We start from the raw sequence: 16,368 nt of genomic DNA on the forward strand, positions 1-16,368 counted from the left end.
TATCCACCCCCAGCACAGTACTCCCAGTGACTGTTTCTGGTGTCTGTCTTACGTTTCTTTTTAGATTCTGAGCCCTTTGGGGACAGGGATCCATTTTGTTTATCTTATTTATTTGTTATTTCTCTGTGTGAACCGCCCTGAGCCATTTTTGGAAGGGCGGTATAGAAACAGAATAAATAAAATAAATATAAATAAATAAATAAATTGTGCAGTGTGGTTTTGCAATCATGGGCTGTAGCACGGGATAAGTCATTACAAAAATGAACCAACACTAGAAAACGCTCTAGAAAAATACATTTGCAATCAATGCTCAAAGTTTCAACTCACTCCTGCTCAAAGAGGATATTTAGAGCACCAGGAGAGAAATGTTAAGGGTGTGAGATTCTGTTCAAACAGTATTCCAGAGGCAACTGATTTATACAGATATTCTGCCCATGCCAGCAGTTAATGTTGGAGGTAGCATTACAGTGCTGGCTCTAGTTATTTAATACAAATATGTTGTGTGTTATCGCCTGTGGTTACAACAATAAAACTTAAACTCAACTAAATGTATACAATACTTAATGTTCCACATTGTTCTGTTCTGTAATACAGAATTCCTCTCCATTAAAGATGTGAAGGTCCAGGGGGGAAAAAACTCTTTTTTACCCCCAAGACCAGAGACAGGAAATTTTGAAATCTCCCCGTTTCAGAGGGCAGGGGTGAAGCTTCTTATGAGATATTTTCTCTATAAGAATTATGCATGAAACACTTCATGAGGCATGGTGTTAAAATATTATCGCTTTTTGCCCATTGTCCTTTCCAAATGCTGTCTAATTTGTACTATATAATATGAAGATGTGTTATGTAAGACAATGAGAAATATTAGATACAGAAACTAGGGATGTGCATGAACTGGTTCGGAGACCCTTTCACAGAAGTGCCTGGTGTGCACATTGTGCGTGCACTTCTGGTCCGAGCAGGCACTGGGGCAGCAAGGAGGTATGTTGCTGCCCCGCCAGACCTTTTTAATAGGCAGTGCCAGCAGGGGAAATGCGGCAGGAGGGGCAAGAGCACCCTCCCTCGTCTTTAAAAATATTTTCCCCACCTTCGAACTGGCAGGTGGCAGTTCCATGCACACCTCTAACAGAAACTACAACTTTCCGTTCCAAGATACATTTTGCCCCTCACAGGACACACTGTCATTTTTGTTAGAGGAACACAGCCTTGCCCCTTCCTTAGTTCTCTAGCCTGTCTTTCTCTTTGATATGGAAAGCTGATTTGGCCTCCCGCCCCCTCTTGGGGGTATTCTCTCACCTCAAAGAACTGTGACATGTTTCATCTTCTTTCAGGGAAACAAGCAGTCTATTGTCCTGCTTGCTTGTGTGGAGTTAAAATAAAGTCAACAGGGGCAGATGCTGCAAGTGGCTTTTTGTGGGCACCAAAGCCTCAGAAGAAGACTGTTCAAATACAGTTCCTCAGACTGTAGCAGTTTGCAGGCTGGTGGTCTCTAGCACAGTATATACTTGTAATTATTTGGTACAGTAATGAGGTTGCTGGTTCAATCCCTGCTGGTACCTATATCGGGTAGCAGTGATATAGGAAAATGTTGAAAGGCATCATCTCATATTGCGTGGGAGGAGGCAATGGTAAATCCCTCCTGTATTCTACCAAAGACAACCACAGGGTGGTCACCAAGAGTCGACACCTACTCAACGGCACACTTTAGCTTTACAGTTATGAAATGTAAAAGTATAACTGCTTTGTTTTTAAAAAGAAAACTCTTATGTAAAAGGAGTTATATAGTTCATCTTGGGTCTTTAAAAGAGTAATGCAAGTTTAAATACAATACAAAGATAAGTAGATTCCGTGGGGGTGTGTGTTTCTCTCTCACACACACACTCACACAGAAACAATACGCGCGCACACACGGCTTCAAAATCTCCAGAAATGTTACATCCCTAGTCTCCCCATAATGTGGACCCAGTTTGGAAAGTAAAACTAGTGAATGGATCAGCAGTGCCTCCTCTTCCCCCTGTAATACCATGAACATTGTGTATTCCCTGTTTAAGTGTTTCAACTGAAGTTAGTCTGAGGAGAAATCTCCATAACTTTCAGCTTGATCCTGAGCATGTTTGCCCAGAAATATCAGCAAAGCCCATGGGAATTGTTTCCTGGGATGTGTGTTTAGGACTGCAGTTTGAACTAGGTAGGAGGAATGCCAACTATATTAAGAAACACTCAGTTCTAAAAGACTGGTTAAGGTTATGGTATGTCACACGACTAATATTTTGGAATTAGTGTTGAAGTCAGTCACATAATTGCAATGGCTAACATACTAAGAGTCGACACCAACTTGACGGCACTTAATCGTTCAATCAACATACTGTGCAACATTATATGATGGAATGTAATATTTATGCAGTTGCACAAGAACACCTTTGTGCAAGCACAAACTGTGCAAGCTGCACAGTAGTGCAGCCATTATATATAATAGCTGCACAGACATGCAACTCAGTTTGTGCAATGTTTGCACTTGCACAACTGAGCAATTATGTTCCACCACATACATAACCAGTGTGGTGTAGTGGTTAGAGTGCTGGACTAGGACCTGGGAGACCTGAGTTCAAATCCCCATTCAGCCATGATACTTGCTGGGTGACTCTGGGCCAGTCACTTCTCTCTCAGCCTAACCTACTTCACAGGGTGGTTGTGAGGAGAAACCTAAGTATGTAGTACACCACTCTGGGCTCCTTGAAGGAAGAGTGGGATATAAAATATAAAAATAAAATAAATAAAATAACATTGTGCATGTGCTGATGAATAAAGATTAGCTTTTCCCCTCTTGAAATTTCTATCTGAATAAATAAATCAATATACCACACTGTAGTAATTAAAATACATACTTGCATAATTTGCCAGAAAAAGTTGGAAGTATGGTCTATTGTGTACAAAAGTTATTTTCAAACACTTCTAGTTTTGTAGACAACCCCATCACAAGTTTGGTTTGATATAAATATTTCTATGCTACCTTCCCATAACCAGGTTAAGCTCAAGGTGGATCACAATAAAGTATCCCAAGAAACCCCAGATGAATGCACATGCTGTGATTCCCATGTTTTCCAGTATTGGTACAAGCTGGAGTATCTTCTTGACCTCCAGGTGACATAACATTTTATTAAAATTTTACAGTGTGCTTCCCACAGAACAAAATAAAGGGCAGTGTAGTACAAATACATAGCCACCTGAAGTGGCGCAATGGGGAAATGCTTGACTAACAAGCAGAAGGTTACTGGTTCAAATCCCTGCTGGTATTATATTGGGCAGCAGCAATATAGGAAGATGCTGAAAGGCATAATCTCATACTGCCGCAGCAGAAAGAGGCAATGGTAAACGCCTCCTGTATTCTACCAAAGAAAACCACAAATAGCAATAGCACTTACATTTATATACCGCTCTATAGCCGGAGCTCTCTAAGCGGTTTACAATGATTTAGCATATTGCCCCCAACATTCTGGGTACTCATTTTACCGACCTCGGAAGGATGGAAGGCTGAGTCAACCTTGAGCCCCTGGTCAGGATTGAACTTGTAACCTTCTGGTTACAGGGCAGCAGTTTTACCACTGCGCCACCAGGGGCTCAAATATAATATGTATTGATACTGTTGTCTTTCCAAGAGCTCTTTTCTATTTCTTCACCATTGTTATGACTTTAAACAGCTTTTATAAATGGTTATATATAATAATATAATATAAAAATTAAATCAGAGTTGAGCACTTTTAAGGTTGTAGTCCTATGCACACTCACCTGGAAGTAAGCCTTATTTGAATACAGTGGAATTTACTTCTAAGTAAACAAGCATAGAATTGCATTTCACATTTCAGTCAATAAAAAACATGCCAAAGAACTTGGGTTTTGGGCGGTACAGAAATATATTAAATACAATAAATAAAATAGCTCCCATTGAAATTAACAGGACGTAAAAGTGCTTTAACTGAGTGGTTCATGCCCATTCTCTTTCTAAAACAATTCCCCCTTAAAGGAGTGCAAAACTCCATGTCTTGCTGTGGGATTGATTAATTAATCAATCCTCTGAATAGTGCGATTAGCGTATTCAAATATCAAACAGAGAATACTAAATGTGTATATATATGACGAGATTGTACCCTCCTTGGAATGAAGACAAAACAATTTTTCAATAGAAGAACCTGAATATATGTTAAATATTATATTTATATGCCACCTGATGTGTATCTCAAAGCAGTGTACGCAATCCAAAATACAACAAATATAAAACAGAATTAAAACAAAACAGTTTAAAATTTCAATAGCTTGAGCAAACAGATGAGTCTTTTAAAAGCAATCAGAGATGGAGAAGCTCTTATTTTGACAGGGAGTGCAATCCAAAGACCTGGGGGCAGCCACAGAGAAGGCTCGGTCGCAGTCACTACCAAACCAGCCGGTGGGATTAATTACTGATATACTTTTTCATAAATAACTGAACGTGTCCCCGCCGCCCCGCTTCTTTCCCCCTCACGAAGTCTACTGAAACGTTTTGATTGCTGGCGTTCAATCTAGCTACCCACAAAAGCTAAAGTGCTATCACTCTCTTTTCTAAACTGACTCGGCCTTACGGCTCAAACACGCAGCAGCCCTTCAGTCTGTTTTTTCGCAATGCGCATGCTCTCAATAGCTTCAAAGATGGCGGCTATAAAAACTCCGTTTCCAGCTGTGCGCATGCTTTGACCAGTTCCAAAGATGGAGCAGCTGCGTTACAAGTCACATGAGCGAAGAAGTCCCGGTGCTCAGGCTATAGACGTCTTCCTTTTCGCCTTGTGTTAGGCGTGACCTAGTAACCCGGAAGTGTTAGGGTTTTTTGCCGTCAGCGCGACTACTTCGCTTATCGCTCGGAGGGTCCGAGCAGTGGGGGCGGCCAATGGGGGTTCCAGCATTTTTCCGATGGCTGAGCCGCAAGTACCCGTCTATAATCGTGTCCTGCACTGAAGAGAAGGTCAGAGGAGAGGCCGCTGGGCCCGAGGTTTATGTGGTAGCTTGACGAAACAAGCCCGTGGCTGAGCTTGACCGCATTGCAAAACAAGGCCGGGCCTAGGAAAGGTGTCTCGCTCTCGCGAGGTTTCGCCTGAGCGCGCGCTACGGGATGGTTGGGTCAAGCGGGAACGTCTGCTTAGCAGATGTATTGTTGTCGCCTATCTTGAAATATCTCCTCCCCCCCCACCCACCCCCGTCCTCCTTCTCGTGGGCTTCCATGTGAGGTTGAGCTGCATAAAAATAGTTATCAAAAACGTTGTTTCTTAAGTAACCCCCACCACAAACGAGTGCAAGTGCTATGCGTCCCATGTGCTTATTCGCGTTTCCCCTTGTAGCCATAATTCTTAGTGTTTGTGTAGTGCTTTTAAGTGTTAAGTGCTTCATGTAGATCATTTCATTCGTCCTTAACAGCAATTCTGCCAGTAGCCCAGTATTATACCTGAAGTGCAGATAGCAATCTTGGTGTGAAAGTAGTGGTAATCGCATACACAAGAGTTATCATTTGTGAAATGTTAAAAGTATTCAGCCCTGTTAACCTGAAAACGCATAGGCTGGTGGCTATATACAAATACAAAATATACTTTAAGTAGCTATATATACATAGAAAGTATACTAATAGCTAGTCGCTTGATTCAATGTCTACCCCCCACCCCCAAGCAGTTTTTCTGCATACCCAAGGAACTCCACAAGCATGCAGAAAAAAATAGTTTAGAAGAAAGCCACTTAAGAATGGACCTAGTGTGGACCAAGCATGCTCAATTGCCTCCCAGGAGCCATAGACTGTTGAGGGCAATTGAGTGTAGGGCGGATTGGAATTGGCATGCTCAAACTTCTGTCTACCCATACTGGAAATGGTGAGATTAGGATCATGGATGCATCTGCTGTTTCACTCTCTCTCCATCCAGGGTGTTGTAAGTTATTAAGGGCGCTGATCCATTGAAAGCTAAAAGTCCTTGGGAGGAAAGATATATTGAGGTCAGAAGAAAAGCAATTTCTAATTTAATGCCTCCTTGCCCTAGGACTTTTTTCAGTTGTGAAGTGGGCATCTCAGCAGAGCCTATGACACTGTAAAGGATTTTGGAATGGGGTGTGAATGTGGTCTGAAAACATCGTTGATGTGTGATGTGAAGCACATGCTTCAACTCCAATTTTTCCATCTAGCATGAGTGAGGGAGGTAAACATACTCCTCTTCCTGCATGGCGTCCCTCATATTTAGGACTAGATGAACAGTTTTCTGCTCTTCTAGCTCTGTACCCTAGCAGTCAGCTCTGTAGGACTGTAAGGTTTGTAGGCTGTTCTGGCAAGTTGGGAGTAAAGAAGCTGAAACTTAATTCAGATAAGATGGAAGTTCTCTGGGTTGGTAAAACTAATTATCTGAGTAGTGAGGTAAATCTGGCCCCCTGAACCAGATAGGTGAACACTTGCTCTGAAAGACAAAGTCTGCAGATTGGGGGTGCTTCTGGACCTGACACTGTCCTTGGAGGCACAGGTGATGGAGGTTTGTAGAGGTGCTTTTTAATAGCTATGGCTGGTACTTTAGCTGCAAGCCTATTTGGAGAAGTTGGACCTTACCTCAGTCGCTCATGCTTTGGTGACAGCTAAATAGGACAATTGTAATGTGCTCTGTGGGGCTGCCCTTGAAGACAGTTTGGAAGCTTCAGCTGGTCCAGAATGCTGCTGCTAGGATGCTCATGGGTGCAAGTCGCTTCATGAGTGTTACACCCATCCTGTGGTGACTGTATTGGTTACCAGTCTGCTTCTGGGCTAGATTCAAGTTGCTAGTCTTGACCTCTAAAGCCCTAAGTATTTTGGGGCCAAGGTACCTGTTAGACCATATTTGCCCATATGAACCTGCCATGGCCTTCCATTTGTTGTCTTAGGTCCTACTCATGGCCCTGCCACTGAGAGAGATCCAAGTGGCAGGTGCTAGAAACAAGGCCTTTTCGGTTGCGACCCCTTGACTTTGGAATGCACTCCTGGAAGAGTTTGCCTATGTTCTGCACCTCAGTATTTTAAAGAAAAAACTGAAGACACTTTTTTAAGGGAGGGTTTTAATATTTTAACTGGTGGCTTTCTTAGTATTTAACTGTTGATAATGTTTAATTTCAGATTTTAAAAATTTGTCATTTTAATTGTGGTTTTGGCCAATCTTTTAATTGTATTAATTTTTTGTTCTATAGTGTATCATTTTATTAATGTTGTGAGATGCCCTGAGCAGTAGTGCACTGAAGGGGCAGGGTATAATTAAAATATTTTAATAATGATGATGCTGAGGGTCAAGGATATATGAGTAGGAAGCTGCTCATCTAGACCTGGAGCTCAGCAGTCTGCAGTGGGACTTCTCAGCTGCTTACTTTGGCCCATCATCATGAGTCCTCACAGGTTTTCAATTTGTAGTGTATGTATATTACATCTACTATTGTGCTACGTTGGTACACTTAAAAAATAATAATTGCCAATCGCCTCACAATCCCGAAACAAGACATGAAACCTGTAGGGAAAGAACAATTAAAATGAATGAAAAGCATGTTGGTTCCCACATGCAAAGATCTAAACATACATGCTCATCTCATAATTATTGTAGCATGCATTGATGAATGGGGTTTGACACTGTAGACAGAAAGGGTAGCCCTTGCATGAGATGAACTGAGGTCATTGCTTCAGGTGTGCTTTTGCAGGGTGGTAGAATGTACCCCACACACCCTGCCTCCCACCCCAGTTGTTGGTGTTGGCCCTGGGTGGGAGCCAGTGCTGCTATTGTCCTACTACTCCCTGCCTTCCAAGCCCAAATACTGCACTGTGCAAAGTGTGTTGCTGTCTCATATCTGATGAGAGGCTGCCCAGGGTTCTCTACAGCCAGCATTGGCAGAGCATTCTGTGACCCTCGCTTCCACTGGGTTTCCTTCCCATGCTGGGAAGGAAGGTAAAAAGGTGAAATAAATGTGCCCTCGAGTCAGTGTTGACTCCTGGCGACTACAGAGCCCTGTGGTTTTTCTTTGGTAGAATACAGGAGTGGTTTACCATTGCCATCACTCATGCAGTATGAAATGATGCCTTTCAGCATTTTCCTATATTGCTGCTGTATATTGCTATATTTCTCCTATATAGGTGCTTCAGTGTATGAGAAATCAAGGGATGAACATGTGTGAAGCAGTCCTAAGTCATGGGATAAGGGGACAGGTTCAATTGTGGATTAGTAACTGTTTGAAGGACAGGAAACAGAGGGTAGGAATAAATTGACAGTTTTCACAATGTGGGTGAGATCCCCCAGGGCTCTGTATTGTGACCAGTGCTCTTTAGCTTGTTCATAAACCATCTAGAAGTTGGGAAAACCAGTGAAGTGGCCAAACTTGCAGATGACACTAAACTATTAGTGAAATCAAAAACTAGTGAAATCAAAAACACGTTGTGAGGTGCTCCAAAAGGATCTCTCCAAACTGGAGCAGTGGGCGACAAAATGGCAAATATGATTCAGTGTAAGCCTGTGGGCTTCTCAGAGGCATTTGGTGGACCTCTGTATGAGAAACAAGATACTGGACTAGATAGGTCTTGGTCCTATCTTATAGTGGACCTTATATGGTGGACCTCTGTATGAGAAACAAGATACTGGACTAGATAGGTCTTGGTCCTATCTTATAGATAGGTCTTGGACCTAGATAGGTCCAGCAGGGCTGTGCTTATGTTCCATATTTGCTGATTTCCCCCTGCTGCTCTTTTGAGTTCTTTCCTGAAAGGAATTTGAGTGACTCTGCTGTTAGTGTGTTAATATCAAATAATAATTACAATTTATTTGTAATAGTGATGTGCAATCTTCACAGTAATGATTACTTAGTAGTTGACTTGGTGGAGACTTCTGTTTAAGAATTTTTATGAATTATTTCTTTCTCTATGTAAACTTTGGTTGAAGAGCAGTATATAAATATTTGTAGTAGTAATTGGGGAAAAACAAACTTCTGTATCCACAAGTTGAGTACATAGTACTTTTGAAAATACACCGTTTTATTATGATGTTTTAAAGTTTTATTGGTAGTAATTTCAATTTGTATGTGATTTTTAGGTTTTAGTTGTTTGTTTTAAATTGTAAATCACCCTGAGATTTTATATAGGGCTGTCACGGATCCCACCGTGCTGCCCACCACGTATCACAGTCCGGTCTCAACCAGCCCCATGATCTTAAGCTTCCCACTGCCACCAAGTAGACTTTTTCTGACTGTGTCTACTAAAACAGCTTTCCAAACCTCCGTCTTATTCAAAGTTAGGTAGGGTGGAAAAGCTTCGAAGCGTGGGGTGGGGAAACAAGAAGCTACAATTTTTTACTTCTAAACAAGAAAACTTTACTTTAAAATAGTTCAACTCAAATAGTTCTTTTGGAAAATCTAAACAGCAACCATATGAGTACAAGGAATAAATAAAATAACTCATCCAATCTTTCCTGTGCTAATGCTGGGCCCTAACTCAGAGGCCCCTTGCAATCACTTCTAGTCAGCTTCTGCATCAAGCCTGGCTTGTCCCTTGCTCAGCCTCAGATCCTGCTCTTCCTTCCCAGTTCTGTGTGGGTTCAATCCCAGACTGTTCCTTTGGCTGCTTTAGGAGTGAATCAGTCATCCAGAAACTTACAACTCTCCCAGTGATTTCTCAGTTCTCTTTCCAGCACCAGCTCTGATTCTCTCTGACTGTGACCACAACTTGCATTCCTTGAACTCCTTCACTTGAGCTCTCTTCAGCACTCCAACTTGCACTAAAACTCTGCTGAAGGCAGCCAATTTTTTTCAAACAAACCAATCAAAACAACTCAAGTTCTCCATTTTTAAAGAACGCACCCAATCAAATCAAACCTCTCCTCCCTCCAAAATTAAACCAGTACAATTCTTCTCCCTCCAAACCCAAACCGTAGAACTGGAGCTGTGAACATTTGACCCCTGCACAGCTCTCTAACATAGGGAGTAAGCAAAGCAATTGCAATACAGAAATCTGATATACAAAAAGAGGAGGTTCAGCCTCATTCCTTCACAAGGGAGGTATAAGAATACGATAAATAAATAAATAGTCCATTGTTATGGAGGCATTCTGCTGAAAGTGCTGATATCTCAATGGCTCGGTCCCGAAAGTGGCTCTGTAATGTTTACTGCTATGTAATTATTGCTGATAATACAATAATGGTAGCCAACTGGCCATATAATGTAGAGTCTGTGAATTAAAGTTTGCTGTGTAGACTAGGCCTTGACAAATTTTCTTTGGATCTAGAAGTCAGTCCAAAAATTTAGAAGCCAGACAATGGACACTTGGCAAAATTACTGGACTTGGCAGCCATCTTCAGTTGTTAGGGGAAACGTAATACACACTTACATGTACCAAAACTGTATCGGAAATTCCAGCTTGACATACACCACCTCTTCTGTGCTGCTCATGGATATGCTGACATTCATCTGAATAGATGAATACTGTATCCATGATGGCAGGCGCTTTCATGAGTGGTATGCTTAGGCTCTTGAGCCTCCCAATCACAGACACACCTGCTGACACAGATACTGTATTCACCTCTTCAGATAAACATCGGCATACCCATGAGCAGCATAGAGTGGGCAGTGAGTGATGGGCTGGGACAGGATTTCCAACTTGATGCTTTGGCATGTTTAAGTGTTTACGCTGTCATTTCCCCTAATATCTGAAGAGGGCCATTGATGGACTGCCACAACAATGATGGACATTGTATTGAAGCAGGTGTGGGGAGGTAAATGGATTTCTTTTTATCCCCTTTAACAAATATTTTATTAAATAACTCTACCTCTAGGTGCCACAGTTCAACTTGTAGGTGCCATGGCTCCCTGGCACCTAAGATTGACCAAATCCTGGTGTCTAAGCAGCATAGTTTTGTAGCTGTTTTGACAAAACCAGTGTCCCCTAGCTAATTACATATTTTCAGTTCATTGTTGTAGGTAGTGATTGTAGCTAGATCATATATTAAAGAATGTATTCAGCTGATTACTTTCCCCAAATGTTATCCTTGTAGCTATTCACCACAAAAGGTAAATAGAACCTTGACACTGGAGGAAGTATACTGTTGCATGCCAGATTCTGAGACAAACTTGGGAGAGCTGCTGTTCTCCTTCCCTGTTTGTGGGCTGCCCTGAGGCATCTGGTCAGTATTGGCAACAGAATGACTTTTTATTAGAGAATGTTTGGCATATGATTTACAAAAGCAATACAGCACTGAATAGAATTTCTCTATAATACACAGCCACGTACAAAAGAATGTGTGGTTGCAATGGCAGAGAGAATATACCACTGTACACGAGTTCCGACAGGTTTGGGTAGAGTCTGGTTAAGAGTTCAGTGAGAGGAGTGTCTAAAAGGTCCAAGGGTGGGTCAGATCCCGGCCTCACCTTGACTAGTTGAACTCTTAGTTTGATCCAGCAAGGCTGCTCTTTTTGGATCCTGGTGACAGATGGACTTCTTTCAATGCCTTTATGTTTCTGCTTATCAAGAGATGATTTGATTTTTATGAGGAAATGGTTAAACTGCTTCAGGAAGCTTATTTTATTATCTCTCTATCCTCTGTGACACTAGCCTTCTGTCCAGATGTCTGACTTCTGGCCTGCTACAAGAAGTTGTCTCGGAAGAACAACTCTTGAATGGACTTCAAACTTGTGTTTGATATTCATAATGTATCATCTTATATAAAGAGATATATAAATATTTAAGACATATGCAGTTTGATTCTAGGTGTCTTTACTCATAAGTCAAGCCCATCAAATTTAGTGGGAATTACTCTGAGGTGAATGATCATATAGTTGTAGTTTAATCCAGGTCTTGGCAATTTTTCTATGGATCTAGGAGTGGACTTAGTGATGGACATTGTATGTAGAGGGAAGGGTAAATGGGCTTCTTTTATTTTCTTTACAAGCAACATAGAACAGAAACAGGACTGTTTGGGGGTTATAGAGGGTATAATGCATTCAAAGTATTACAACAAAAGGGGGCCTCTAACTCTGCCTACATATTTCCACTACTTTTGCATTGCAAAATGGAGGATTCTGCTAACTAGAGGATTCTACTCACATGGAGGATTCTACTACCTGCATTCAAGAATCAAAAGTAAAGTCTGCCAACAAGTCGATTTTAACTCCCGGTGCCCACAAAGCCCTGTGGTTTTCTATGGTAGAATACAGGAGGGGTTTACCTTTGCCTCCTCCCACTGCGGCAGTATGAGATGATGCCTTTCAGCATCTTCCTATATCGCTGCTGCCCAATGTAGTACCAGTGGAGATTTGAACCGGCAACCTTCTGCTTGTTAGTCAAGCACTTCCCCGCTGCACCACTTAAGGTGGTCAGAATCAGAAGTACTCTTTGAAAACATTACAACTGAATCTCCTAGTTATTTCTTTCCTTCTCCAAAAGGTTGTTTGAAATTTGAATAAAGATCCAGCCTCCAAGTCCTGCTCTGCACATGCTGGGGAACTTGAGGGTGAGAGGGACTGGTCCCTTATGCCCAGCACAGAGGTTCCCTGTGAGGATATGGATATGTTTCCACATTATGACTAAAAGGATAGTGAGTTCAGCTAGTCATGCCTTTAATAATTTTGCGACAGCTCCAGTTATTTTGTTCAGAATATATTATGGAGAATTGCATGATTATTCTATTTTGGAATGTTGCATTTCTGAAAAACTAAAAAAAATAACTTGTGCAGGATCCAGACTAAGTTAATCATGACTTATTAAAATTAATGGGACTTAAGATAGTAATGACTGACTTGCTTCATTTATTTCAGTGGTGCTTAGTCACGATTAACTTAGTCTGTATCATGCTACCTGTCTAGTTGTTCGCAAGTGTTATGCAGGAAAGTTAGTGTGTCCTGTTTGCCTGTGTATCCTGCAGGGATGCTCAGAGCTCGGAAAGGCCTTTTTGTGTGTGTGTTTGTGTGTGTGTGTGTTTAACATACTTATATACCATCACAAACATATGTCTCTGAAATAATATGTATTACAGAGACTTGGTTGGGGGAGGCTGGAGGCACAGTCTGGTCCCAGCTTCTTCCTCCAGGGTACTCTGTTGAGGAGCAGGTGAGGGGACGTGGGTTGGGAGGTAGGGTGGCTGTAGTCTATAAGAACAATATCTCCCTTAACAGGATCCCTGTCAGAGTGTCAGACCATATTGAATGTGTATACTTAAGTTTGGGGACCAGGGATAGACTGGGACTTTTGTTGGCGTACCAATCACTCCACTGCCCAACAGAGTCCCTAACTGAGCTCATGGACTTGGTCTCCGGTTTGACATTGGAGTCCCCCAGGCTTGTGGTGGTGGGAGACTTCAATGTTCACTTCGGGTCCAATTTGTCCAGGGCAGCTCAGGAGTCCATAAGTGGCCATGACAACTGTGGGCCTATCCCAAGGGGTCTCGGGACCAACGCCAAGTGGCTGGTCACATGCTTGATCTGATCTTTCATTCTGATCAGGGTGGTGTTCCGCGGGAGGGGACTCCTATGATTTCCCCACTGTCATGGACGGACCACCATTTGGTGAAGGTTGGAATCACAATCACATCCCACCTTTGCAGGGGTGAGGGGTCTGTTAGGCTGGTCTGCTCGAGAAGGTTATTGGATCCAATAGGATTCCATGAAGCCTTGGAAGGATTTAGTGTTGGCTCTGCCGGTGATCCTGTTGATGCCCTGATGGAGAATTGGAACGGCGAGCTCACCAGGGCAGTAGACATTATCACTCCTAAGTGCCCTTTCTGACCTTTTCCCAAATTGGCCCCTTGATATATGGAAGAACTACGGGGTTGAAGTGGCAAGGTAGACTATTGGAGTGCAAGTGGAGAAAGTTTCGGCTCGAATCCGACAGATTACAACATAGAGCTAATTTGAAGATCTGTGCTCAGGCAATACGTGTGGCAAAGAAGCAATTCTGTTCTGCACGTATTGCGTCCACAAGCTTATGTCTGGTAGAGTTTTCCAGGGTTGTGAGTGGGCTAGTATGTGCCCCTCCTCCCCTGAATCAGTATTTGGAACCATTAGTTACCTGCTGTGGCATTTTAAATTCTTTTTATGGACAAAATCTCTCGTATTTGTGCTGACTTTAACTCAGACCCCACAATTACTGCATTGTCTGATACGGAGGTGTCCAGTGATTCCTCTTGTGTGATTAGGCTAAATCAGTTCCAGTTCGTGACTCCTGAGGATGTGGACAAGCTAATTGGAATGGTGCAGCCTACCACCTGTTCTCTTGACCCTTGCCCAACATGGCATGTACTATCTGGCAGCAGGGTTGTTGTAGAAGGCCTGGTAGAGATTATAAATGCTTCTCTGAGGGAGGTCAGAATGCCTCCTTGTCTTAAGGAGGCAATTATTAGACCTTTTCTTAATAAGCCTGTGTTGGATCCCTCAGATTTGAGCAATATAGGTCTATCTCCAACCTTCCATTGGAGACTGGCAGGGCCCCCATAGCTTTGTTGAGAACCTGCATTGCAAGACTCTCAGACACGTGCTGGCACCAGACCACTGACTCATCACTGGTGGCACATGTGTGTATGAGTGTGTGTGCTAGAACTAAGAGGAAGGAAGCAAAGAAACTAAATACAGCATTTTAAAAGCATCAACTGTTTACAATATTTACAGCCTGGCTCCTAGTGTGTGTGCTCTGCCATGGCCTCCAAGTGCTGCTTGGCAGGGGCACCAATTTGTCAGCATCACTGGCAGTGCCAGTGGAGTGTGCGCATGCGTGTCTGCAGACTGATACGTGTTTTTACAAGGGTGAGGGAGTGGTGAGGTACTCTGAAGTGGTGTTGCGGGCAGGTGAGGGGGATAGTCTCTCACCCTCCATTTCCAGCTGCTTGGGGTAGCACAGCAGCGGGGAGGTTAACTTTGAGGGAAACCAATTGCTTCACCAAGGCAGGCTCCAAGCATGAGTGATGGGGTGTGACCATGTCCCCAGCCATGGAGAATACACTATCTCTCTGGACATTGATTGGTGGGCATGAGAGGAGGTGTCCAGCAACCTCTGCCAAGTCCAGCCAGACTTGATGTGCTGCCCAGATATGGATGCAATCCATCCCTGTGTCTTCCTCCACCAGCTTCCTCCTGTAGGTACTGCAACACACTCTGGGCAGCACCACTACACGGCCTGGTCTGCAGAGCCTCCTGCACCCGGCAAGGTGCCAAGGCAGCCTTGCTTGAACCACTGGGTAGAACGAGCGGGCGCAACTGCCAGCTGTGTTGGTGCTTCTAGGGATGCCATGTTGCTGGACTGGGAAGAGGAGGGAGGAAGAAGCAAGTCCTGCACTGATGCTAGGTGTGGAATGTGCACTTTGAAGGCATGCCAGCACCCTCCTCCTGCTTATTTAGCCTCTCTTGTTCTTCCTTAACTCACTCACCCAGGAGGTTCATCCACCCAGGCAGGTTGTCCACATGGATAGCACTGCCTTTTGTAGTTGGGTCACACAGGAAGGCCAAAACATGGTCTTCTGAGTCACCCAACTTCTTAATGACCTTTTCCACTACCCCAGTCCTCAGCTGACCTGTCAGAGCTCTACTGTCCTTAGTGGTCAGTGAGGTCTGGAGCTCACCCATCAGCTTCTTAAGGAGAAGCATTATGGGCAAGGCCTGGCTGAGAGGTGTTGCCTTTGGCACACAAGCTCTCTGTTGCAAACAGGGAGAACTTGAGTGCCAAGACTGTCTCGGACATGAGCTCCAACCATCTGTGTTGGAGAGGTTGCACATAAAGGTGTTGGAGCAAGAGAAGGGTGAAGTTCCATCTCTTATCCTCATCCCCAGGGATGAGGTGTCGAGAGAGGTCATGCTCATGCTGCTGCTCATGGAGCATGCACCTGGCCTTCTCGCTCCAGTGGAAATAGGCAGCAATCTTGTAGCACTTTTCCACAAGTGGGTCTGTTTGACCAGAATGTTTGCTGCCCGACACCTTGGCCTGCTGCTTGACAAAGAGCATCCTGAGCTCCAGCAAAGCTGGTGCATGTCCCTCACCAGCACTAGTCAAAGGAACAGCACAGCTGGGTGCACTAGTGCTGTCAGCAGCAGTGAGGATGCCAGGATGATGCCACATAATGTGTCGTCATACTGAGGACATCCCAAGATCCTTGACATCCTTCCTCGTGCTGACTTGTGCCTTTGCACAAGCACTACAAGCGCATTTTGGGGCACTTTGAACAACCTCAAAGTGCTTCCAAATGTTGCTTTCAGCAGTCAGGGTGGTCTTTGGCTGCTTGGGTGAAGGCGGATCTACTAGGGCTGCTTGGTGCCCACCACCACCACCTTCCATCTGAGTGCCAGAAGAGCCAGACTGGGTTGACTCAGCAGTGTCCTCCTCATACTCTGTCTGAGGACCCA

The 16,368-nt window shown here is 43.5% G+C and overlaps 1 protein-coding gene across 2 annotated transcripts in view; it reads left to right on the forward strand.

Moving 5' to 3' along the window:
• Positions 1–4,686: 4,686 nt before the first annotated feature.
• The window catches only part of XRN2 (5'-3' exoribonuclease 2), a 106,721-nt gene continuing 95,039 nt past the window's right edge, over positions 4,687–16,368 (forward strand). For both annotated transcript variants that reach the window (XM_053246084.1, XM_053246085.1), the window contains exon 1: positions 4,687–4,990. In XM_053246084.1, the coding sequence (XP_053102059.1) occupies positions 4,916–4,990 (75 nt within the window). In that variant the 5' untranslated portion in view covers positions 4,687–4,915. The remainder of the gene's footprint in view (positions 4,991–16,368) is intronic.

This window comes from Hemicordylus capensis, chromosome 4 (genome assembly GCF_027244095.1).
Source record: "Hemicordylus capensis ecotype Gifberg chromosome 4, rHemCap1.1.pri, whole genome shotgun sequence".
In the NCBI taxonomy this organism is placed as follows: domain Eukaryota; kingdom Metazoa; phylum Chordata; class Lepidosauria; order Squamata; family Cordylidae; genus Hemicordylus; species Hemicordylus capensis.